The 19,042-nt window shown below is 39.8% G+C and overlaps 1 protein-coding gene and 1 long non-coding RNA gene across 3 annotated transcripts in view; one reads left to right on the top strand and one right to left on the bottom strand.

Annotated features, from left to right (window-relative positions):
- The window catches only part of LOC133078232 (uncharacterized), a 79,667-nt gene extending 62,743 nt beyond the window's left edge, over positions 1-16,924 (top strand). The window contains exons 2-6 of one of the 2 annotated variants that reach the window (XR_009697852.1): positions 6,616-6,799; positions 10,188-10,523; positions 14,472-14,637; positions 15,886-16,010; positions 16,762-16,924. This is a non-coding gene — a long non-coding RNA (uncharacterized LOC133078232). Of the gene's footprint in view, positions 1-6,615; positions 6,800-10,187; positions 10,524-14,471; positions 14,638-15,885; positions 16,574-16,761 lie in introns of those variants that run through there. The other variant, XR_009697851.1, reaches the window with a different exon arrangement.
- The window catches only part of ADAMTS18 (ADAM metallopeptidase with thrombospondin type 1 motif 18), a 152,192-nt gene continuing 142,910 nt past the window's right edge, over positions 9,761-19,042 (bottom strand). The window contains exons 21-22 of the mRNA XM_061173193.1: positions 15,874-16,021; positions 9,761-10,518 (exon numbers count right to left, since the gene is read on the bottom strand). Coding sequence (XP_061029176.1) covers positions 10,403-10,518; positions 15,874-16,021 — 264 coding nt within the window. The 3' untranslated portion in view covers positions 9,761-10,402. The remainder of the gene's footprint in view (positions 10,519-15,873; positions 16,022-19,042) is intronic.

The following is a 19,042-nucleotide window of genomic DNA, read 5'->3' as shown; positions in this document are numbered from 1 at the left end:
TTTATTTAAAAAAAATTTTTTTTTGCCTGCGTTGGGTCTTCATTGCTGAGTGTGGGCTTTTTCTCTAGTTATGGCGAGCAGGAGCTACTCTTCGTTGCGGCATGCGGGTTTCTCATTGCGGTGGCTTCTCTTGTTGCAGAGCACGGGCTCTAGGCGCGTGGGCTTCAGTAGTTGCAGCACTCAGGCTCAGTAGTTGCAGCAGGTGGGCCCCTAGAGCACGTGAGCTTCAGTAGTTGTGGCTCATGGGCTCTAGAGCGCAGGCTCACTAGTTGTGCACGGACTTAGTTGCTCTGCACCATGTGGGATCTTCCCGGACCAGGGCTTGAACCCATGTCTCCTGCATTGGCAGGCGAATTCTTAACTACTGCGCCACCAGGGAAGTCCCGATGCCTTGGTTAATAGCTGTACTCATCCATGAATATAAACCCAAAGAGGGCAGAACTCTGTCTATTTTTCCTCAACCTTATAGTATCCAGCACAAGTGGTGCTAACTTTTGTTGAATAAATGATTCAGTGTCTGTTCCTAGATGATGAAATTAAGGATCAAAGAAATGAAGTGATATTGCCACTAACGAGATGGGTTCTCAGAGGGAGTTCAGGATATGAATTTGAGGTTTGTGTAGATGCAAATTTCTTGCTCTTAATCAACATAATAGTGTCTCCATGAATCTAATGCCATCGTATAAAATGTCTGTGAGCCTTATTTCTTATGAAAAACTAGGGGAGTTAATAATAATTATTTTACATTGTTGTTTTAAGATTCAGATAACTACAGAAATTGACATTAATATATGGAAAATACCAAGTACATTCCTTGCACATAGCAGATGTGCATTAATGTTAGTTATTATTATTATCATCATCACATCATCTTTGCCTCTCCCTGCTGTTCCCTCTCTAGTATCTTATTACATTGTTATTTTTGGTTTTCCAAGTAGGTCCTAGGAAAATTTTATGAAAATAAGTGAAACGTTTACATTTCATCAAATCACTCTTAAAACATTTAAAAAGTCTGTTTCATAGAATGCACATGATATTAAAGAATACTGGGTCCAAAACACCTTCCCTCAGGTATACCTCTTTTCCTCCTATAATGTGTGGGATAGGAAGAAGGGAGTAAGATCAAATTAGTTTTTTCTTCCTTCCACCCTCTCCAACTCCAACCTTATCATAATTTTGGGGGGATGGAAGTGGCTAGAAATGCCAGATGTAGCTGCTCCTGCCAAACTCTTAAAGAGTAGATTGAATGACTAAGGCATAATGCCAAGGGTAGCCCCTATCCTCCCAACTGTTTTCTACAACCGAATTTCAGAACTTTAAAAATGCTTCCCACCTTACTCTTATCCAGCAGAAACAGACTAGCTCCTGACAGGTCCTTATCCTTCAGTGACATCCCAATAAAAAAATGAAGGGTTGACTTCCAAGCTGCTTAATTTCCTCATACTATCCAAGCAGGGGCAGGAGGGTTTAACTATGATTGCTTCCATTGTTCTACGTTTATTAACAGATCAAATACAGTAAATCAAACTACTCTTTTAACTTAGCATATGTGGCCATTTTAAACATAATTGATTCATGATAACATTTGGGTCAAAACATGCTTACTATCTGTGTCCTAAAAATTGATACTGTGAATGTTTCTCCTTTTTGAAAGAGTATAAGGGAATCCATTTAGAAAATGTTTAAAACAAGTGCTAACATTGAGCTTTTTATCTCAGTCATCAAGTGAAATAACCACAAAAAAGAACTTTAGAAACAATATGATTTAGTGCTCTTTTTTCTGGCCCTGCAGAGTTCTCTTTCATAGATGATTTCAATTCTATAGTAAAAACGCTATTTAATTTTCTGAATCCCTAACACCTGGACTACAAGTTTGAAGAGGCAGAGACTATGTCTGTCTTGTTCCCCTGTGTATCATCCATTCAAGAAATGGTAGGTAATGACAATACCATACTAAACAAGATAGAAAAATCCCCTACCCTCATGGACCTTACATTCTAATTATATCTTCAGTACCAAGGACAGTGGCTGAAAGTTACCCTTGTCTGGTTGAGTGAAATAGCAAATAGATGAATGAAGTTGCCCCTTCTGTAAACAAAATTGGTTTGGGGCACTCTTGAACCAAGTAAATGGGGTGTGAACAGTACAGGAAGAATTGGTGCTACACAGCAAAATTCCTATGTGATCATAGGAGTGAGCAAAGACAGTCCTCATTTCAAGCATATTCTTATTTAAACAGAATTTTATATCTCAATAAAGAGGTATAATCTACATGCCATAAAATCGCCCATTTAAAGTGTCCAATCCAATGTACTTTAGTATATTTACAAAGTTTTGTCACCTGCAACATCCTTACTAATTCATGGCTCAAAGCAAAGCAGTAGTTCAGTTCCCTGAAGATACCAGCCTTTTGGAAAGGAAATGGGTCAGATATTTTAAAAAATTTGTTCTTTCATGAAGTCCCCTTTGCCCTGCAGAGAGGAAGTATGACAACATCTTTATGCTTCTTATGGTCCCAGAGTATTTCTTTTGAGGAAGGGGAACTTAATACCATAGATATCATATGAACTCAGCAGTTTTTCTTACTAGGTTTCTATTTGAAACTCACTACTCATTAAAATTCCCTGAAGTCTCCAGAGTAATTGTCAATAAAAGCATTTACTTATTAAGTGAAAAATCAAATATTTTATAATACAGTGAAAAGAATACTTGTATGAAAATTATGGTATCTGATTTTACTCTTGGACTTACCATTAACTCACTGGGTAATTTTAGGAAAGGCCCTCAAATATTTGGGTCTCAGTTTCTACATTTGTGAGGGAGAGAGAATGAAATGATGACTAAATTCTCTTCCAGTTCATAAATTTTATACATTAATTTGCAAGTGGGCCACTCTGCTTAATTATAATTGGGTGATTTTATTATTTTAGAAGGGGACCCTGCCTTCTACATCTGCATGATCCTGATTTGCATTATGTGATATTGACAATAATACAGGCTGAAAACAAGCATTTTCAAATGCTGAGTGGGGTGAATGTAAAAGTGAGGAATTTTTAAAAAATCTTAGGACTATATGACCTTGGACCATTGCCTGATTTCTGTGTGGGTGAGCGTCTCATATTTTTAAGAATCCGTCCCTTTGGGTCAGGAACAAGATCTGTTTCTATGCTTGGATCTTGTATTGCAGTAAATGCTTAATAAATGCTTGTTGAAGGATGAATATGTTTTAGATAGCAAAAATACATGAGAAAATGTTAGTTTAGGTAGAGCGAACTACAAGAGAGTCCCCGTGATTTAAATATAGATGCCAAATAATGGCATCCATTCTTTTTTTTAAATTAATTAATTAATTAATTAATTTATGGCTGTGTTGGGTCTTTGTTTCTGTGCGAGGGCTTTCTCTAGTTGCGGCGAGCAGGGGCCACTCTTCACCGCGGTGCGCGGGCCTCTCACTTTCGCGGCCTCTCTTGTTGCGGAGCACAGGCTCCAGACGCGCAGGCTCAGTAGTTGTGGCTCACGGGCCCAGTTGCTCCGCGGCATGTGGGATCTTCCCAGACCAGGGCTCGAACCCGTGTCCCCTGCATTGGCAGGCAGATTCTCAACCACTGCACCACCAGGGAAGCCCAGTACATGTGATTTTATGTCAGAGAGATTTTAGTGTGAAAACAAATACTAACTTCCACGAAAATGTGAAGTCTGCCGACCTTTCTGCATGTAATAAAAGCTCTGGATAATGTGGGCATCATAACAAAGGCAGAAATTCACTGTATACAATAACAATGACTCTTTTATTGCTTTAAAATGATGCAGATATATAAATAGACAGACATGTTCATTTTAAATATCTGGAACCAATCTTAAAAATAAAAACCCATAAATTAATAAAATTAGCCATTAAACAAGAAAAATAAGAGGCCCAGAAAAGCACAAACCATGGAATTAAACTGTTTATTCTTTAGCATGGCCCCAAAGCATCCTCCTAGCAGCTCTTCCCTATATTATGAAAGATGTTGTTTCTTTTGTCTTCTGTTGGACAAAAGCTGAAGCTACCATTTTCACTCAGTTGAGTCAGCCAATGCATTTTTTGCACTTTGTAAGGAAGTGACAGTTGGCCTAATTCCTAAAAATGATTGATTCACCTCTTGGCACCTAATGACCGGGCAGGAAATAGGACGGAAGCCTTCATTCTGCCTTGACTCTGGATCTCAGGAGTACAACTGTTTTCATGCACTGTGTTTCTTCACACACACACAAGAGCGCTGGGAGTGATTTGCCAAAAGACACTTTCCGATGGGGATTTCACTGGCTTCTCTATGGTAGGCGCTCCCTCCCCCACCATTTTTAAGAAAATAAACGACAGTACACTAGCTCTTGCATGTGGGTGCTTGACTGAGAGAAATGGCTAATTTCCCTCGATACTGTTCCACTGCCCGCCAAACCCCTCTGTAGGCTACCGACATGTTTGGGAATGAGAAGAGAGAAAAAGGTGAGCAGGTGGTCCCTGCCTGCAAATCCTTTTCTTGACACACGATTTACCGTCACAAGAGTTTTCCAGGTGAAACATACATGCAAAGAATGAGAATAGGCCAAAGGCCCTTCATTCTCAGCTGAGTTTGGCGCAGACCACTGCAGAGCTGCACTGCAGGGCGTGGTACCTAGGGGACTCCCTTGCCTGCATAAGGCAGACAGACCCAAGGCACTTCTTTATTTGCCCTAGACCAGTGGTTCCAAACCCAGCTGTTCCTCAAAGAAACCTGAATACCTTTTTAAAAATATTAATTAATTAGTTAATTTATGGCTGCGTTGGGTCTTCGTTGCTGCGCACAGGCTTTCTCTAGTTGTGGCGAGTGGGGGCTACTCTTCATTGTGGTGCGTGGGCTTCTCACTGCAGTCGCTTCTCTTGTTGCAGAGCGCGGGCTGTAGGCGTGCGGGCTTCAGTAGTTGTGGCATGTGGGCTCGGTAGTTGTGGTGCACGGGCTTAGTTGCTCCACGGCATGTGGGATTATCCCGGACCAGGGCTCAAACCCGTGTCCCCTGCATTGGCAGGCAGATTCTTAACCACTGCACCACCAGGGAAGTCCAACCTGAATGCCTTTTAAAATGTAAATGCCCAGGTCTTACCCCCAGGGTACTTAATTAAATTTCTGGAATGAGGCCTGGGAAGTTCTATGTAAAATATCCTTAGGTGATGGTAATGTAGCTAATGATTTAGAAATTATTGTCCTGAGACTTATTCTAGATACAACTTGGCTTTCAAAGGGGATGGGGCAGGGGAGAGAGGACCCTCTTTCCAAGAAATGGGAGATACTCTGCCCCTTGGTATATGAAATGGAAATCTGCAAGAATGGTAGACTACCTAGACCTTCTGCCAAGTGGGGGGCTGCCCCATCCTTCCTGTGTTCCGGCCACATGACAGAAGAGAGAGGAGAAGTCAGAGAGAGAAACAGGTCTGGGCCTTGTCTCTGGCAGGAACAGCTCCTGGTCCTGGTTCACCTTGAAAGGCCATTTCCTCCAGGGCTCTGATTGTTAACACAGAGAAAGGGCTACTCTTTGTACTGCACACCAGTTTTAGTTAAGTCTGTTAGCCACGGGGGTGGAGGATTCAGGCGTACCAAGTGTTCATTTAGAGTAGTGCTTTCCAACATGGCGTATGGACGATCTGGTGCAACACCAGGTAATGTCAGGTGATGTCCTAACCTGTATGAGGCAGAGGCAGCCTAAATCAGGATGCCAAGGCGATGATGGAAGGAAGAAGAGAAGAGGGGAATAAGGAAACAGGGGGGTTGGGGAGAAATGGCCTACAGGATTTCCTTTTCCTAGACCTTGGTGCCTCTTTCTCATCCCAGTTAGCATGCTGGGAACAATCCAGGAACATCATTTGTCCATTTTACCAACCAACAATTGTATAAATTATTTTTTGTCATTGAATGACCTGGTTATGAACTCAGCTGTGTCCCTTACGAAACAGAGTTTAGGAAAACACTTAGAAATACTTTGCAAGTATCTCTTCATAGTGTTCAAAGAGGATGCTGGTTGTGTGCACGGGTAAGGCAGTTTGCCATTGTTTTGCAGAAACTAAGAAATAACTGGATACATTTAGAAAAATACATTCTGGATATTTCTCCTAATGTCTTCTTTGTACACAAAAATTTGTTGAACAAAAGTCAAGTATGATTCTCAATGTCTAATTCTATCCGCATAGGCACAGTTAAATGGATATAATTTGCCTTTTCTATGTACAAATATGAGTTGGCATTCAAGACCAAAATAATCTTATTGACAGAGAACTTTATCTTAAGCTTAATGATGCTAAACTGAATATTCCTGAGGAACTAGGAACAGTCACTTATTCTCAGTGAGAAATTTTTCTTAGATATGAATTGTGTGAGCCAGTTGTAGTGACTATATTTTATTTTTAATTAAAATAAATTTAAACGTTAATACTATTCAGTGGGCTTTTATTTGTCTTCATTTATGGGAAATAATATAAATTTTCCATTTACAGGAGTTATAAAAAGTTTACTTCTTAAACAGTATTTTCTTTAGATCACATCACTTTTAATTAAATAGATAAATTTAAATAACACATTTAGTAGAGGTGTTTTGTGCTTACAGGGAAACTCAAGATTATAGTAAATGAATGACAGCAGTTCAAGAATCGCTTCCTCCTGTGGTACCTTCCGGAGGACGAAGGTAAAAATCACCCAGATACAGGGGTGATTGAGGAGGTATTCAGAGCCTCAGCATTAGTGGCGACCACAGAGGAGTTGAGGACTTAAGATCTTACGGGAAAGATAAGGTAAGGCAGACGATACATGGAATCTGCATACAAATTTTTAGTTTCCAAAATAAACCCATATAGGACATAAGTAAGTGGCCTTTTCTATCAATATATCACGTTTTTCAATAATGGGTTCTATGCAGTTAATTCCATAAACTATCTCTTGCATTATGCACACTGCTGGGACAGCATCCTTCCCCACAGTTGGCATATAGAATCCATGCCAAGGGCACTGTTCCTCACTCTCTCTCTCCATCCTAATGGACTTGGCATTGCAGGCTCCCAACACTGAGGTCCCGTTGCCCAGAAAACACTACCATCCCAGAGGGAAACAGTTATTAAAGAATAAACACTTATGCAACAAGTCTTTAGGTATCTTTTTTTGGCCGCTCTGCACGGCATGTGGAATCTTAGTTCCCCGACCAGGGTTTGAACCTGCGCCCCCTGCAGTAGAAGCGCAGAGTCTTAACCACTGGACCGCCAGGGAAGTCCCAACAAGTCTTTAAGCATCCTTTATTGAAAAGACAGGCTAGGTGGGAATGTATTGCCTCCCATCTCCAATTCCCCACCTTAAGTCATCCCAGCTCTCCCCATAATTCTTCATTGTTAAATCATTTATTGTCAAACCCTCTTCACGTGTGTCTCAGGGGCCATAACAGAATTCTAAGGCCTAGATGGACTTCTCTTTTTCTTTCTCTGTCTCTCTCTTTTTAAAAATCTTTCCCAGGGTGATGCAGCACAGTGACAAAATAATAACCTTTTAAGTCTGACAGACCTGGATTTGAGTCCTGACCCATCACTCAATGACCTGTGCCCTTGGGCCAAATATGTGATCTCTGTGAATCTCAGAGTCCCCATCTGCAAAGGGAAGATAATAGTATCTTCCTAACTAAGCTGTTGTGAGGATTAAATAAGATAACATATGGTTGCTTTTATTAATAATATTTTATTAACAAAAGGTAGTAGAAAGGTAACTTATCTGCCATCTATTCCATTTTTCATTATTAACCATAATTTTTATGTCTGCCAAATAGCAATAATTCACTTAAAAATCCTCTTAAATATATTTTAAAAATAGCATACATAAGTTTTATACATATATATATGTATATATGTATACATATGTATACATATATGTATATATATGTATATATATATATGTATCTCACACATGTAGGAAAAAATACTGTTTATTCAGGTCATTTGGACTTACTTTGCCCAGATAGTTTTATTTTTCTCTGGTCTGAAGATTCAAAATTTCAAAAACCTGAGAGCAATTTGCTTTTTAATTTATTACTTAGTTTTTTTTTCTTTCCCCCCGCCTTTCCCTTCCCTCTCTTTCTTTCTGCAAAAAGATTTTCAAGTAGGGAAAAAAAAAAGAGATGCAACTACATTTATGGTTTATCTAACTTGGATGAGTTCCATAAATAAATGATTACATGACTATTAAGAGTAGAAAAAAAATAATTCAGTATCTCCATAAGATGGTAAATGTCATGTATTTCATCCCAGCATTTGATGGTTTGTAATTTTCTCATACACAAACGAGAAAAATGATTAATTAATATCTTACCCCCAAACTTTTCTCAACTTTTTGAGAACTTACTCTGAGATTCTTAATCAACATTTATACACTTATATCACCTTGGTAATCACTGGCTTCTCACTAATTTATTCAAGAACTTAACAAGTTTCAAAGACAAAGAAACAGAACACTTTATTATAAAACTTATAAAATAATTAAATATTACACATATATTTTGACTTTTCTCTATAACCCATGTTTGTTTATTCAACATTTTTCCTCAGAATTAATATCACTTAGCGAAGCAAGTGAGAACACATAAGAATAGGCTGTTAATTAATAAATTAATTTTCCATAAAATAATAAAATGATAATTATATAAAGAAACAACTTGCAGTTTTTCAGAGGGCAAGGGGGTGGTGATGTGGCACTATATATATATATTTTTTATGATAAAATGGCCATTATTCTCGGCCAAGCCAAGGAGATTGAGAGAATATTCTAATCATTATTTCTCTGAGATCTGAGAATGCATGATTCTAATTAGAACGGAACAAAGGATGCTCTCAATTTAACGAACCACTGTCTAGTTGGTTGTGCTGAGCTGGCAAATCCCTGTTTGAATTGAGACTTTTTAAAGCAGTAAAATTGGGTTACATTCATCAAAGACATTGAGGAATAGAGTAGAATTATATAAATATGCCCTTAATAACCACATCTCAAAAAATTACAGAAGGACACAGTCTTGTAAGTTACTTTGGTTTTGGCAAAATAGTGTGGTATTTTTCCCGTTGAGCACAATTTTAAGCTCATTAGTGCCTACCAACAGCTGGCTTCTGAACACTGAAAATATGATCTGAAAGATTATAAAACACTCTCATTCGTTGAAGGGTCTTGGCATATTGTGATTTATTAATATTCACATAGCAAGAAGACAGATGGATTTTTCTATTGCTACTGTGACTTTTTTTCTTGTTAACTAAATCCTAGGGCAAATTTAAACATGTCAGTTGGTAGGAAAAAAACCACAAGCGGCCTTTAATTTTCCAAGCATCTCTGATAATATGTAGGGAGCATTATAAATGATGTTTTCCTCTCCTTCAAAACAGGGCTGTTTTGCTCTTTAGCGCCTCTTAGATTTTTACCAGAAATGAACATCTCACCAATTGTGATTCCCAAAGAGCAGACTTGAGGCTCCTGAGTACTTGTTCGACTAGCACCAAAAATTATGAGATGAGGTTGATAGAGTGTGTAGGGCAACAGTGTTTTGTGTTTTGTTTTGTTTTGGTTTTCCTTTTTTTCAGAGTGTGAATTTCAATTAAGTGGCGATCTTCACTATAGTTCACGTTGCCCTGTTTTCAGAATATTCCTTTTCAAGTTGTGAATTTTAGTCTTGGAGACTCTCTATAAGCAGAATATACTTTAAACAAAATAATAAAAAACAACACACGCACACACACACACACACACACACACACACACACAGACACACAACACACACACACACACCAGATAAACAGGACATGAAGCTTGCCAGTCAGCAAGCACAGTCACGAGCACCATTTGGTGTTGGTATAACTTCTGGTTTGGGGTGTCCACAGTTCGGTCAAACCGTGAGCTCCAAGGAAGTTAGGCAGCGTGTTCCGTCCACGTTTGGTCGCTCCAAGTCTCAGTCTTTGACTTGAAGTCTTAAAGGGCCTTTTCAAAACTGACGTCTTGGTCATGGAACCCTCTGAGGTTCACAGGGGGGGGTCTGTCCCAAAGTTAACAAGAGTCTCACTTTGTCAAAATTTGTTCTATCTCACTGTAAGTCATCACTTCTTGCGTGTAACAGTGCAAATCAAAGCTGTCCTATTTTTGTTTTATGTTTTTGTAAATCAGATTTGTCATCGCTTCCCATTTTCAAGTGCTTCTGAGTACCATGTGCATTGGGGAACTGAAAAAGGAGCCTGTCTGTACTTGAGAGCGGGCCCCTCCAACACTGCGGTCAGCTCACACGTGGTCTGCAGTGTTCATCTTTCGATGGAAATGTGGCTGGTCTCTCCGGAGGTTGGGAGGCAAGACGCTGGCCCTTCCGGGCTGGAAGGGTGTCAAGATCAGCTCTTCCTTGTGCATGACTTGCAGCATTGTTTGCCGTAAAATTTGTGGTTGCAGACACCATGCTGAGGAACAAGATGACACCAGCCGAAGAAATCTACACAGGATGGATCCTCTAAGGTGAGAGAACACATTCAGCAGGTTAGGATAGGTTCTTAGCCTTTTTCTTAAGGTCAGGGCCTAGAGAACAAAGACTTGGGGTCGACTTGCCTTGTGCCCCTGAGCGGTTCTTACATTATACATTAGGACTTTGGTGGGAGGGTGGGGAAAGCAGGATTAAGACACCTAAAGGGACCATAACCATTAACAAAATGTAAACAGGTGGGGGGAAAGTGGGTGTTTAAAAAAAGTCATATCCAGCCTGAGATTAATGTCAGATCCTCCCAAATAACCCGGGGACTACCATTTTGCCTCCAAGGGACGTACCCTAGAACAGCGCATTAGGGATACCCTGAGGATGTTGTTAAACCACTAGTTCTGCTTCAGAAGGTCTGGGGTGAAGACTGAGATTTTTTATTTCTAACAAGCACCCCAGGGTTGCTGCTGCTAATCCAGGCATGTTACTTTGGGGAGCAATGAACCTAATATATTGGGAGTCAGGAAACCTGGATTTAAGGCCCAGCTGCGACATTCTGTGTAGGTTTAAATAAAATCTCATGGCCAATTTGCAAATAAGTGAATTTAAGTCAGCACCAATCTTTTCAAACTTCTTTAGTTCTTTAAGGTAACAGACGTGATTATCTATTGGAAGCAGAACATTGGGCATCAAAGGGTTTTACCCAAAAGGGCCTCAGGAGATACAGAAAGCACATGAAGCTGTATGTAAATTTTTCTTTATATAAACATAAATGCATGTTTTAGGAGTTAGGGTTCAGTCATTCTACTGGATTCTCAAGGATTTTTGACTTCAGAAATATTTAGGGTCTACCCTATACTCTCATTCATAGCTGGAATTTTTTTCTCTATGAAAGCCTTAAGTCACCCTCAACTCACCCAAAACCACACTCTGCCCACAGGCACCCAATCATGTCCCTTCCCAATTCATCCTTCAGTGGTTCCCCTGTGTGCCTTTAGACATGGCATGAAAGGTTGCCGCTCTTCTGTTTTTCCTGATGCTCCCAATTTGTATCCTGTCTTCCTGCGGTTCAGAACTGCCTACAGTTCCTTCTTCCCTTCCTTAAGACTTGGTTCCGCTGCCTAAAACTCCCTTTTACACACACACTTCACCCCTGTCTCATAGTAGCTCCAGTGATCCTTTTAAAACAGAAATCCATTCATGTCATATCTCTGCCCCTAACTCTGCCACTGGATCCCATCCACCCAGAGCGAAAGGTACGGTCCTTACAATGACTGACGGGGCCCTAGGATCTGGTTCCCCTAAGACACCTGAGACACTTCCCCTTCATTTCCCTTAAGTCTTTGCTCAGAGGTCACCGATCAGTAAGGCCTTCTCTGACCACCCTATAAAAATAGCAAGCCCCTTGGCCTCCCAGGAAGGACTCCCTATTCCCTCCCTTGCTTTATTTTTCTACACTGGATTTACTGGCATTTATCATTATGTTTACTAACTATCTGGGTCCTCTCTAGAGTGCAAGATCCTTGAGCAGAGATTTTATCTACTTTTTTTCACTGCTTTGTTCCCAACATCTAGTGTCTTCTGAGTAGCTACTCAAAAAATATTTGTTGAAAAAATGAATTCCCTGTACCTCTCGTGGCTGAAACAACCAATTGAAACCATACTAAGTGTCAACTTGGGTGTAAGGATGAAATGGAGTTGTTATTTTCTTTCCAATAAGTCCTGGATATATTTTGGAGGTAGAGTCTAAAGGATTTACTGAAAGGTTGGTAAAGGGTATGAGAGAAAAAGAAGAATCAAGAATGACTCTAGGATTTTGACCTGAGCATCTAAAAGAATGGGATCATGTTTACTGAAATGGGGACCTCTATAGGGGTGGAGGTAGGGCACCAGGAGACTGGTTTAGGATGTATTGTTAGAGATATAAGCTAGACGTGAGATGAAGACTTTGCCTATGTGTCTATTTATACATCTTCAAGTTCAATTATTTTTTAATATATACTTGTACAGTGTCTTATACCCCATTAGCATGTACCCTAATCAATCAGAATGTACGTCTGGATCAGTTTCTATTTAGATTGTAGAGATTATCTTCTTGATGCAGTGGAAATAGTGGAGGATAAAAACAGACCACTAAAAGCATGGTCCTAACTGCACTGTTTATCATCACTTACCCCTCTCGAGATAAGAATGGAATTTTGACAGGTATCTGCAGCTTGTGCTATAAGCTAAACGTAAGTCCCGAAGCAGACGTGAGGGGTCTCACTATGCTATCAGTCAGTGTAAGTGCTGTGTTGGGTTATAGTTATCATGATCATTACTAGTAGCTTGTTATTCGAGCTTCTATTATGAGTCAGGTATTTTATCTACACTATTAAGGACGACCCTAGAGTGAGCTTCACATCTTACATGCAGACAACTGACAAATATTTTTGGCTTCATCTTCAAAATACACTCAGCATCCAGCCACTCCCACTCCTGCGACTGCCCCAGTGGAAACTCGTCCCCTCGCTGGACTGTTGGAGCTGCCTTCTGCAAAGAGCAGACAAGCCCTCGTTCTGTTCTCGGTCCCCTGCCCTCTTCTCGGTATAAGTGCCAGTGATCCTCCAAGTCAGATCCTCCTGCACCTCTGCTCTAAGTTCTCTGTTGCCTTCCGTCTAACTCAGAGTTTTATCTGAGGTCCTTATAATAACTTACAAGGCCTCCAGGACCACTTTTAGCTCATGGCTTAACCCCCCTTCACTGTATTCATCCTACTCCAGGTGTCTTGCTGTCCTGCCTTGATCAGATTTACATATTCCTGCCTCAGGGCCTTTGCATTTGCTGTTCCCTCTGCCAGGAACACTCTCCTTCTAGATGCATACATAGCTCACCTTCCTTTAGGTCATCTTTAGGTCTCTGTTTAAATATCGCATCATCAAAATTGAAACCTCTTCCCTGTGTCACCACGGGAATGCTTACTGCCCACTCACAGTTCCTGAAAACTCAGGGCCGAAAATACACTCAAATCACTTCCCCCAGTGCGCATCCAGCCAGCAACATAAGAAGGAAGACTTCTGGGCAGTAGTGTGTGCATGCCACCCTCCCTACCTTGGGGATGGGAATGGGAGAACTGAGAGGAAATCTCCAACTTAGTTAAGACTATAGCCCACGTTTTTGGCCAGGAAGAAACACCTGGGCTTGTGTCCTTCATATTTGCCTTCTCATTTTACTCCTCTTTCTAAAAGGAGACCTGACTCAGTCAAGAGGCATGGAGAGAAGTCCCTCTTCTAGGAAGCCTTTTCCCACATCCTCCCTTTTCACTTTGCACCATCCCTGCAAACCAGCTAGAGCTCACCGCCGTCACAACGCTAGGGATATTCCACCTGTTTTATTTGCTGTGGTGTCTTTCTCATCTTTTGAGACACTGAGCTCCCTGTGGCTTAAGAACAAGACCCTGCCATGTTCTTTTATCCCTAGAAGAGTGCTAAAGGTAAAACAATAGTACTTAACACACAGTCTTTTATTTATACACTCCTGCATTTGTTCATTTAACACATGTTGAGCACCTACTGTGTGCTATGCGTGGTGATGGGTGCACAAAATAATAAACATCAATAGCCTTCCCACCGCCTTGCTCCTAGCATGCCTCTTGACTCTCCCCACCTCACAGCCCTGCCTAGGAGATACGTACTCTTGAGTATTTTCAGGATTGGCCTTTGGCCTTTCTTGAAAGTACTGAGGGGGCATGCCCTTTATTTGTGGCCTTCCAGACTGAGTCTTTGTATGTGTGGGTTTGTCTGTGGCCAACTGACTAACGGGTGAAAGTGAAAAATCACCGATGGTGAGGAAAGGAGTCGTCAGTCTGGGAGTATATGACCACTTGCTTCTTCCCCTATAAGCTTTCTGCTGAGAAAGGCTGCAGGTCTGTAGAATTCTGGCATTGCCTTAGAGGTGATCTGGCTGTGAACAAGTGCTAGATTATTGGTTTTCTTATCTTGTGCAAACCGCAGATAAGAAAGGAGAAAGAGCAGAGGAGAGAAAATTGATGCCTGGAGCTAAGGCTACAAGAAGGAGATAAACAACAACATCAATTTAGAGACAGGAAGTGGTCTGGACAGTGAAGAGGAAGTGAGTAACAGGCCTGAACCTGATTCACCACAAATTGGAAAACCTGGGGTAAGAGATTGGACAGTTTTCAAAACGCTGTGATTGGATAAAGAGAAAACTCAGCAGGTACACGATGGAAAATGATTCTTGGGCACAAGGAAATCTGATTAGGCTGAAGAAATATTTCCTGGTGTTTGTCAGATTACTTTAAAATAAGATGAACTAGTGAAGAACAATATGGTTCACTCAGACAAGTGAATTTCCCATGTTTCCATCAGCACTCACTGTACTTCATTTGACCTAACTTGAATGAAAAAAAAAACATTCAAGGTGTAGTGCTAGGATAATGCATATTCACTGCAATTGTAATTTATCTGTCGCCTCAATTAAAATGTAAGCTCCTAGAGGGCAATTCTTGTTCACTCCTGCATTCCCGTGGATCAGTATAATCTCTGGCATATGGTGGTTACCTTGTTCAACTTTTTTTTTCTTTCTTTTTTTAAATGTAATTTTTATTTGATATTGGAGTATAGTTGATTTACTATGTTGTGTTAGTTTCAGGTGTACAGCAAAGTGAATCAGTTATACATATAGCCATGCTTTTTCAGATTCTTTTCCCACATAGGATATTACAGAATATTGAGTAGAGATCCCTGTGCTATACAGTATGTCCTTATTGGTTATCTATTTTACATATAGTCGTGTGTATATGTTCATCCCAAACTCCTAATTTATCCCTCCCTCCCCACGTTTCCCCTTTGGTAACCAGAAGTTTGTTTTCGAAGTCTGCGAGTCTGTTTCTGTTTTGTAAATAAGTTCATTTGTATCATTTTTTTTTAAGATTCCACATATAAGTGATATCATATGATACTTCTCTCTGTCTGACTTACTTTACTTATTATTGATGAGCTCTAGGTCCATCCAGGTTGCTGCAAATGGCATTATTTCATTCTTTTTTATGGCTCTGGCACATGGTGGTTACTTTTTTCAATTTAAATTTAGTTTAAGAAAAGGGCCTTGCAACATTACCATTTCGTCCTTTCAAAGTAAAAATTAATGGCTAAAAAAGCCATTAATTGTAGAATTAAATGTTCCTTGCATACCCATGCAAACAAGATCATTCTGAGCAGGAACTTTCCTGGATTTGTGCCTTGTACACCTCTCAGGAGTGCTCTTCACATAGACTTTGATGTGAATGGCACCCCCTAGAGTTGTGCAATGCATAAGCTGTGCAATCAAATATGGTAGGCTTTTGAAAAATATTCCAAAGAGCAGTAAAACTGACTGGCACGTGGGGTCCTTTACCTCTCTTTTCAGGAGCTGGACAAAAGTTTGTATTACAGGCTCGTAGCACTGGAGGTTTCTGCCGGAGCAGACAACTGGAGGAAGGCCGGCCCTGCTGAACACAGTGGACTGATCGGGTCTGGACCCCTCCTCCACAGGTCACCGTGCACTGCAGAAAAGGGAAAAGAGGAAGGAGTCAGGAACAATCGGGATGGTGTCCTGCCTGATGTCAGTGACATCAAATAAAAGGAATCCCCATGCTTCATGACATTGCCAAGATGCCTGTCCATAAAATAGGGATTGTCCAGAGCCAGGCACAATGTGCTCGTGGCCCACTGAGTCTCTTCTAACACGTGGGAGCCATGTGATCTGATTAGAAGGCTCTTAAGCAAATGCAATCTATCTCCCCCAAGAGTGTGTGTCTCCTAGTTAAATGACTCATAAAGAAGAGAGCTTCCAGAAATACAGAAGCTGCTGTAAGAAGGCAGAAACAAATAGAGACACATCTAGGCAATTCATCACAGTATTTAAAGAATTCCAGGCAATCTCTGCAGATACGATAGTGGAGGGGATAGTTCAAAACTTGGACAGCGAAAGAAATAACTCTCCGAGACAGCTTTGGAATTATGCCCTCTGTGCCCAGCCGAATTCTGGGTTAGCATGGTGGATATGGTGCTTCCTAGAAGTCAATTATTTCACTGTCCAACTAAAGTTAAAAAAAAAAAAAAGACTAATAAGGTCTGTCAAGTTATTTTTTTCCAGACACACATATAAAGATATTTTTGCCTGGAAAACAAGAAAATATTATCAGGGAAAAAGATAGCCCTTTAAATAGATTTTTATATGTATTTTGCTTTTAAAAAATTCACTACATTATCCTTATTATTTTTCTTATTTTATTGTGGACAGGTGAGGACTTCATCTCGGACAAGCATCACTATATCGATTGGCATTTGAGAGGAAAAAATATGTTGAGGTAAAAAGAGTATGAATTTTGGAATTAGCCCCAAATTCAAATATAGCTGTATTATCGTTATCAAATCATTTAAACCAGAAGTTGGCAAACTTTTTTTGTAAAGAGCAAGATAGTAAATATTTTTATTTGATTTACAATATTATATTAGTCTCAGATGTACAACAGAGTGATGCAAAATTTTTATAGATTATATTCCGTTTATAGTTATTATAAAATATTGGTTATATCCCCTGTGCTGTAAACTATGTCACTGTAGCTTATTTGTTATATATACAGTAGTTTGTACCTTTTAATGCCCCTCCCACTCTGTTACTGGTTTGTTCTCTCTATTTTTTACATTCTACATATAAGTGATAACAAACAGTATTTGTCCTTGTCTATCTGACTTATTTCACTAAGCATAATACCTTCCTGGTCCATTGATGTTGCTGCAAATGGCATTATTTCCTTCTTTTTTATGGCTGAGTAATATTCCATTATATACATGTACCACATCTTCTTTATCCACTCATCTGTTGATAGGTACTTAGTTTGCTTTCATATCTTGGTTATTGTAAATAATGCTGTTATGAAAATTAGGGTGCATGTATCTTTTTGAATTAGTGTTTTCATTTTCTTTGGTTACATACCCAGGAGTTGAACTGCTGGGTCATATGGTAGTTCTATTTTTAGTTTTTTTGAGGAATGTCCATACTGTTTTCCAGTGTCTGCACCAATTTACATTCCCACCAACAGTGTATAGGGGTTCCCTTTTCTCCACATCCTCGCCAACATTTGTTATTTGTGTTCTTTTTGATGATAGCCATACTAAGAGGTGTGAGGTAACATCTCACTGTGGGGTTTTTTTTTTTTTATAAATTTATTTATTTATTTTTGGCTGCGTTGGGTCTTCATTGCTGCGTGCGGGCGGGCTTTCTCAAGTTGCGGGGCGAGCGGGGGCTACTCTTCAGTGTGGGCTTCTCATGGCAGTGGCTTCTCTTGTTGTGGAGCACGGGCTCTAGGCACGCAGGCTCAGTAGTTGTGGCACGCGGGCTCTAGAGCACAGGCTCAGTAGTTGTGGTGTACAGGCTTAGTTGTTCTGCGGCATGTGGGATCTTCCCAGACCAGGGCTTGAACCCATGCCCCCTGCATTGGCAGGTGGATTCTTAACCACTGTGCCACCAGGGAAGCCCCTCACTGTGGTTTTGATTTGCATTTCTCTGATGATCAGTGATGTTGATGCATCTTTTCATGTACTCTTTGGCCATCTTCATGTCCTCTTTGGAAAAATGTTTATTCAGTTCTGCCCATTTTTGATTGGGTTGTTTTGTTTTTTGATATTGATTTGTATGAGTTGTTTATATGTTTTGGATATTATCCCCTTATTAGTCACATCATTTGCAAATATTTCCTCCCAGTCAGTAGGTTGTCATTTCATTTTGTCTATGGTTTCCTTTTATGTGAAAAGTTTTTAAGTTTAATTAGATCCTACGTGTTTATTTTTGCTTTAGTTTCCTTTGCCTGAGGAGGCAGATCCAAAAAAACATTGCTACAATTTATGTAAAAGAATGTTCTGCCTATGTTTTCTTCTAGGAGTTTTATGGTTTCTAGTCTTACATTTAGGTCTTTAATCCATTTTGAGTTTATTTTTGTATATGGTATGAGAAAATGTACTAATTTCATTCTTTTACATGCAGTGGTACAGTTTTCCCAGTACCACTAATTGAAGAGACTATTTTCTCCACTGTATATTCTTGCCTCCTTCATTGTAGATTAATTGACCTTAAGTGCATGGGTTTAATTCTGGGCTCTCTATTCAGTCCCATTAATCCATGTGTCTGTTTTTGTGCCAGTATCATACTGTTTAGATTACCATAGTTTTTTAGTATAGTCTGAAGTCAGGGAGCATGATACCTCCAGTTCTGTTCTTCTTTCTCAAGATTGTTTTGGGTCTTTTGTGTTTCCAAACAAATTTTAAGATTATTTGTTCCAGTTCTGTGAAAAATGCTATTGGTATTTTGATAAGGATTGCACTGAATATGTAGATTGCCTTGGGTAGTATGATCATTTTAACAATATTAATTATATTAATTCTTCCAATCCACAAACAAACACAGTATATCTTTCCATCTGTTTGTGACCTCTTCAATTTCTTTGATCAGTGTCTTATAGTTTTATGAGTACAGGTCTTTTACCTCCTTGGGTAGGTTTATTCCTAGGTATTTTATTCTTTTT

The sequence above is a fragment of the Eubalaena glacialis genome, chromosome 18 (genome assembly GCF_028564815.1).
Source record: "Eubalaena glacialis isolate mEubGla1 chromosome 18, mEubGla1.1.hap2.+ XY, whole genome shotgun sequence".
In the NCBI taxonomy this organism is placed as follows: domain Eukaryota; kingdom Metazoa; phylum Chordata; class Mammalia; order Artiodactyla; family Balaenidae; genus Eubalaena; species Eubalaena glacialis.
This window is presented reverse-complemented; position numbering and strand designations above follow the sequence as displayed.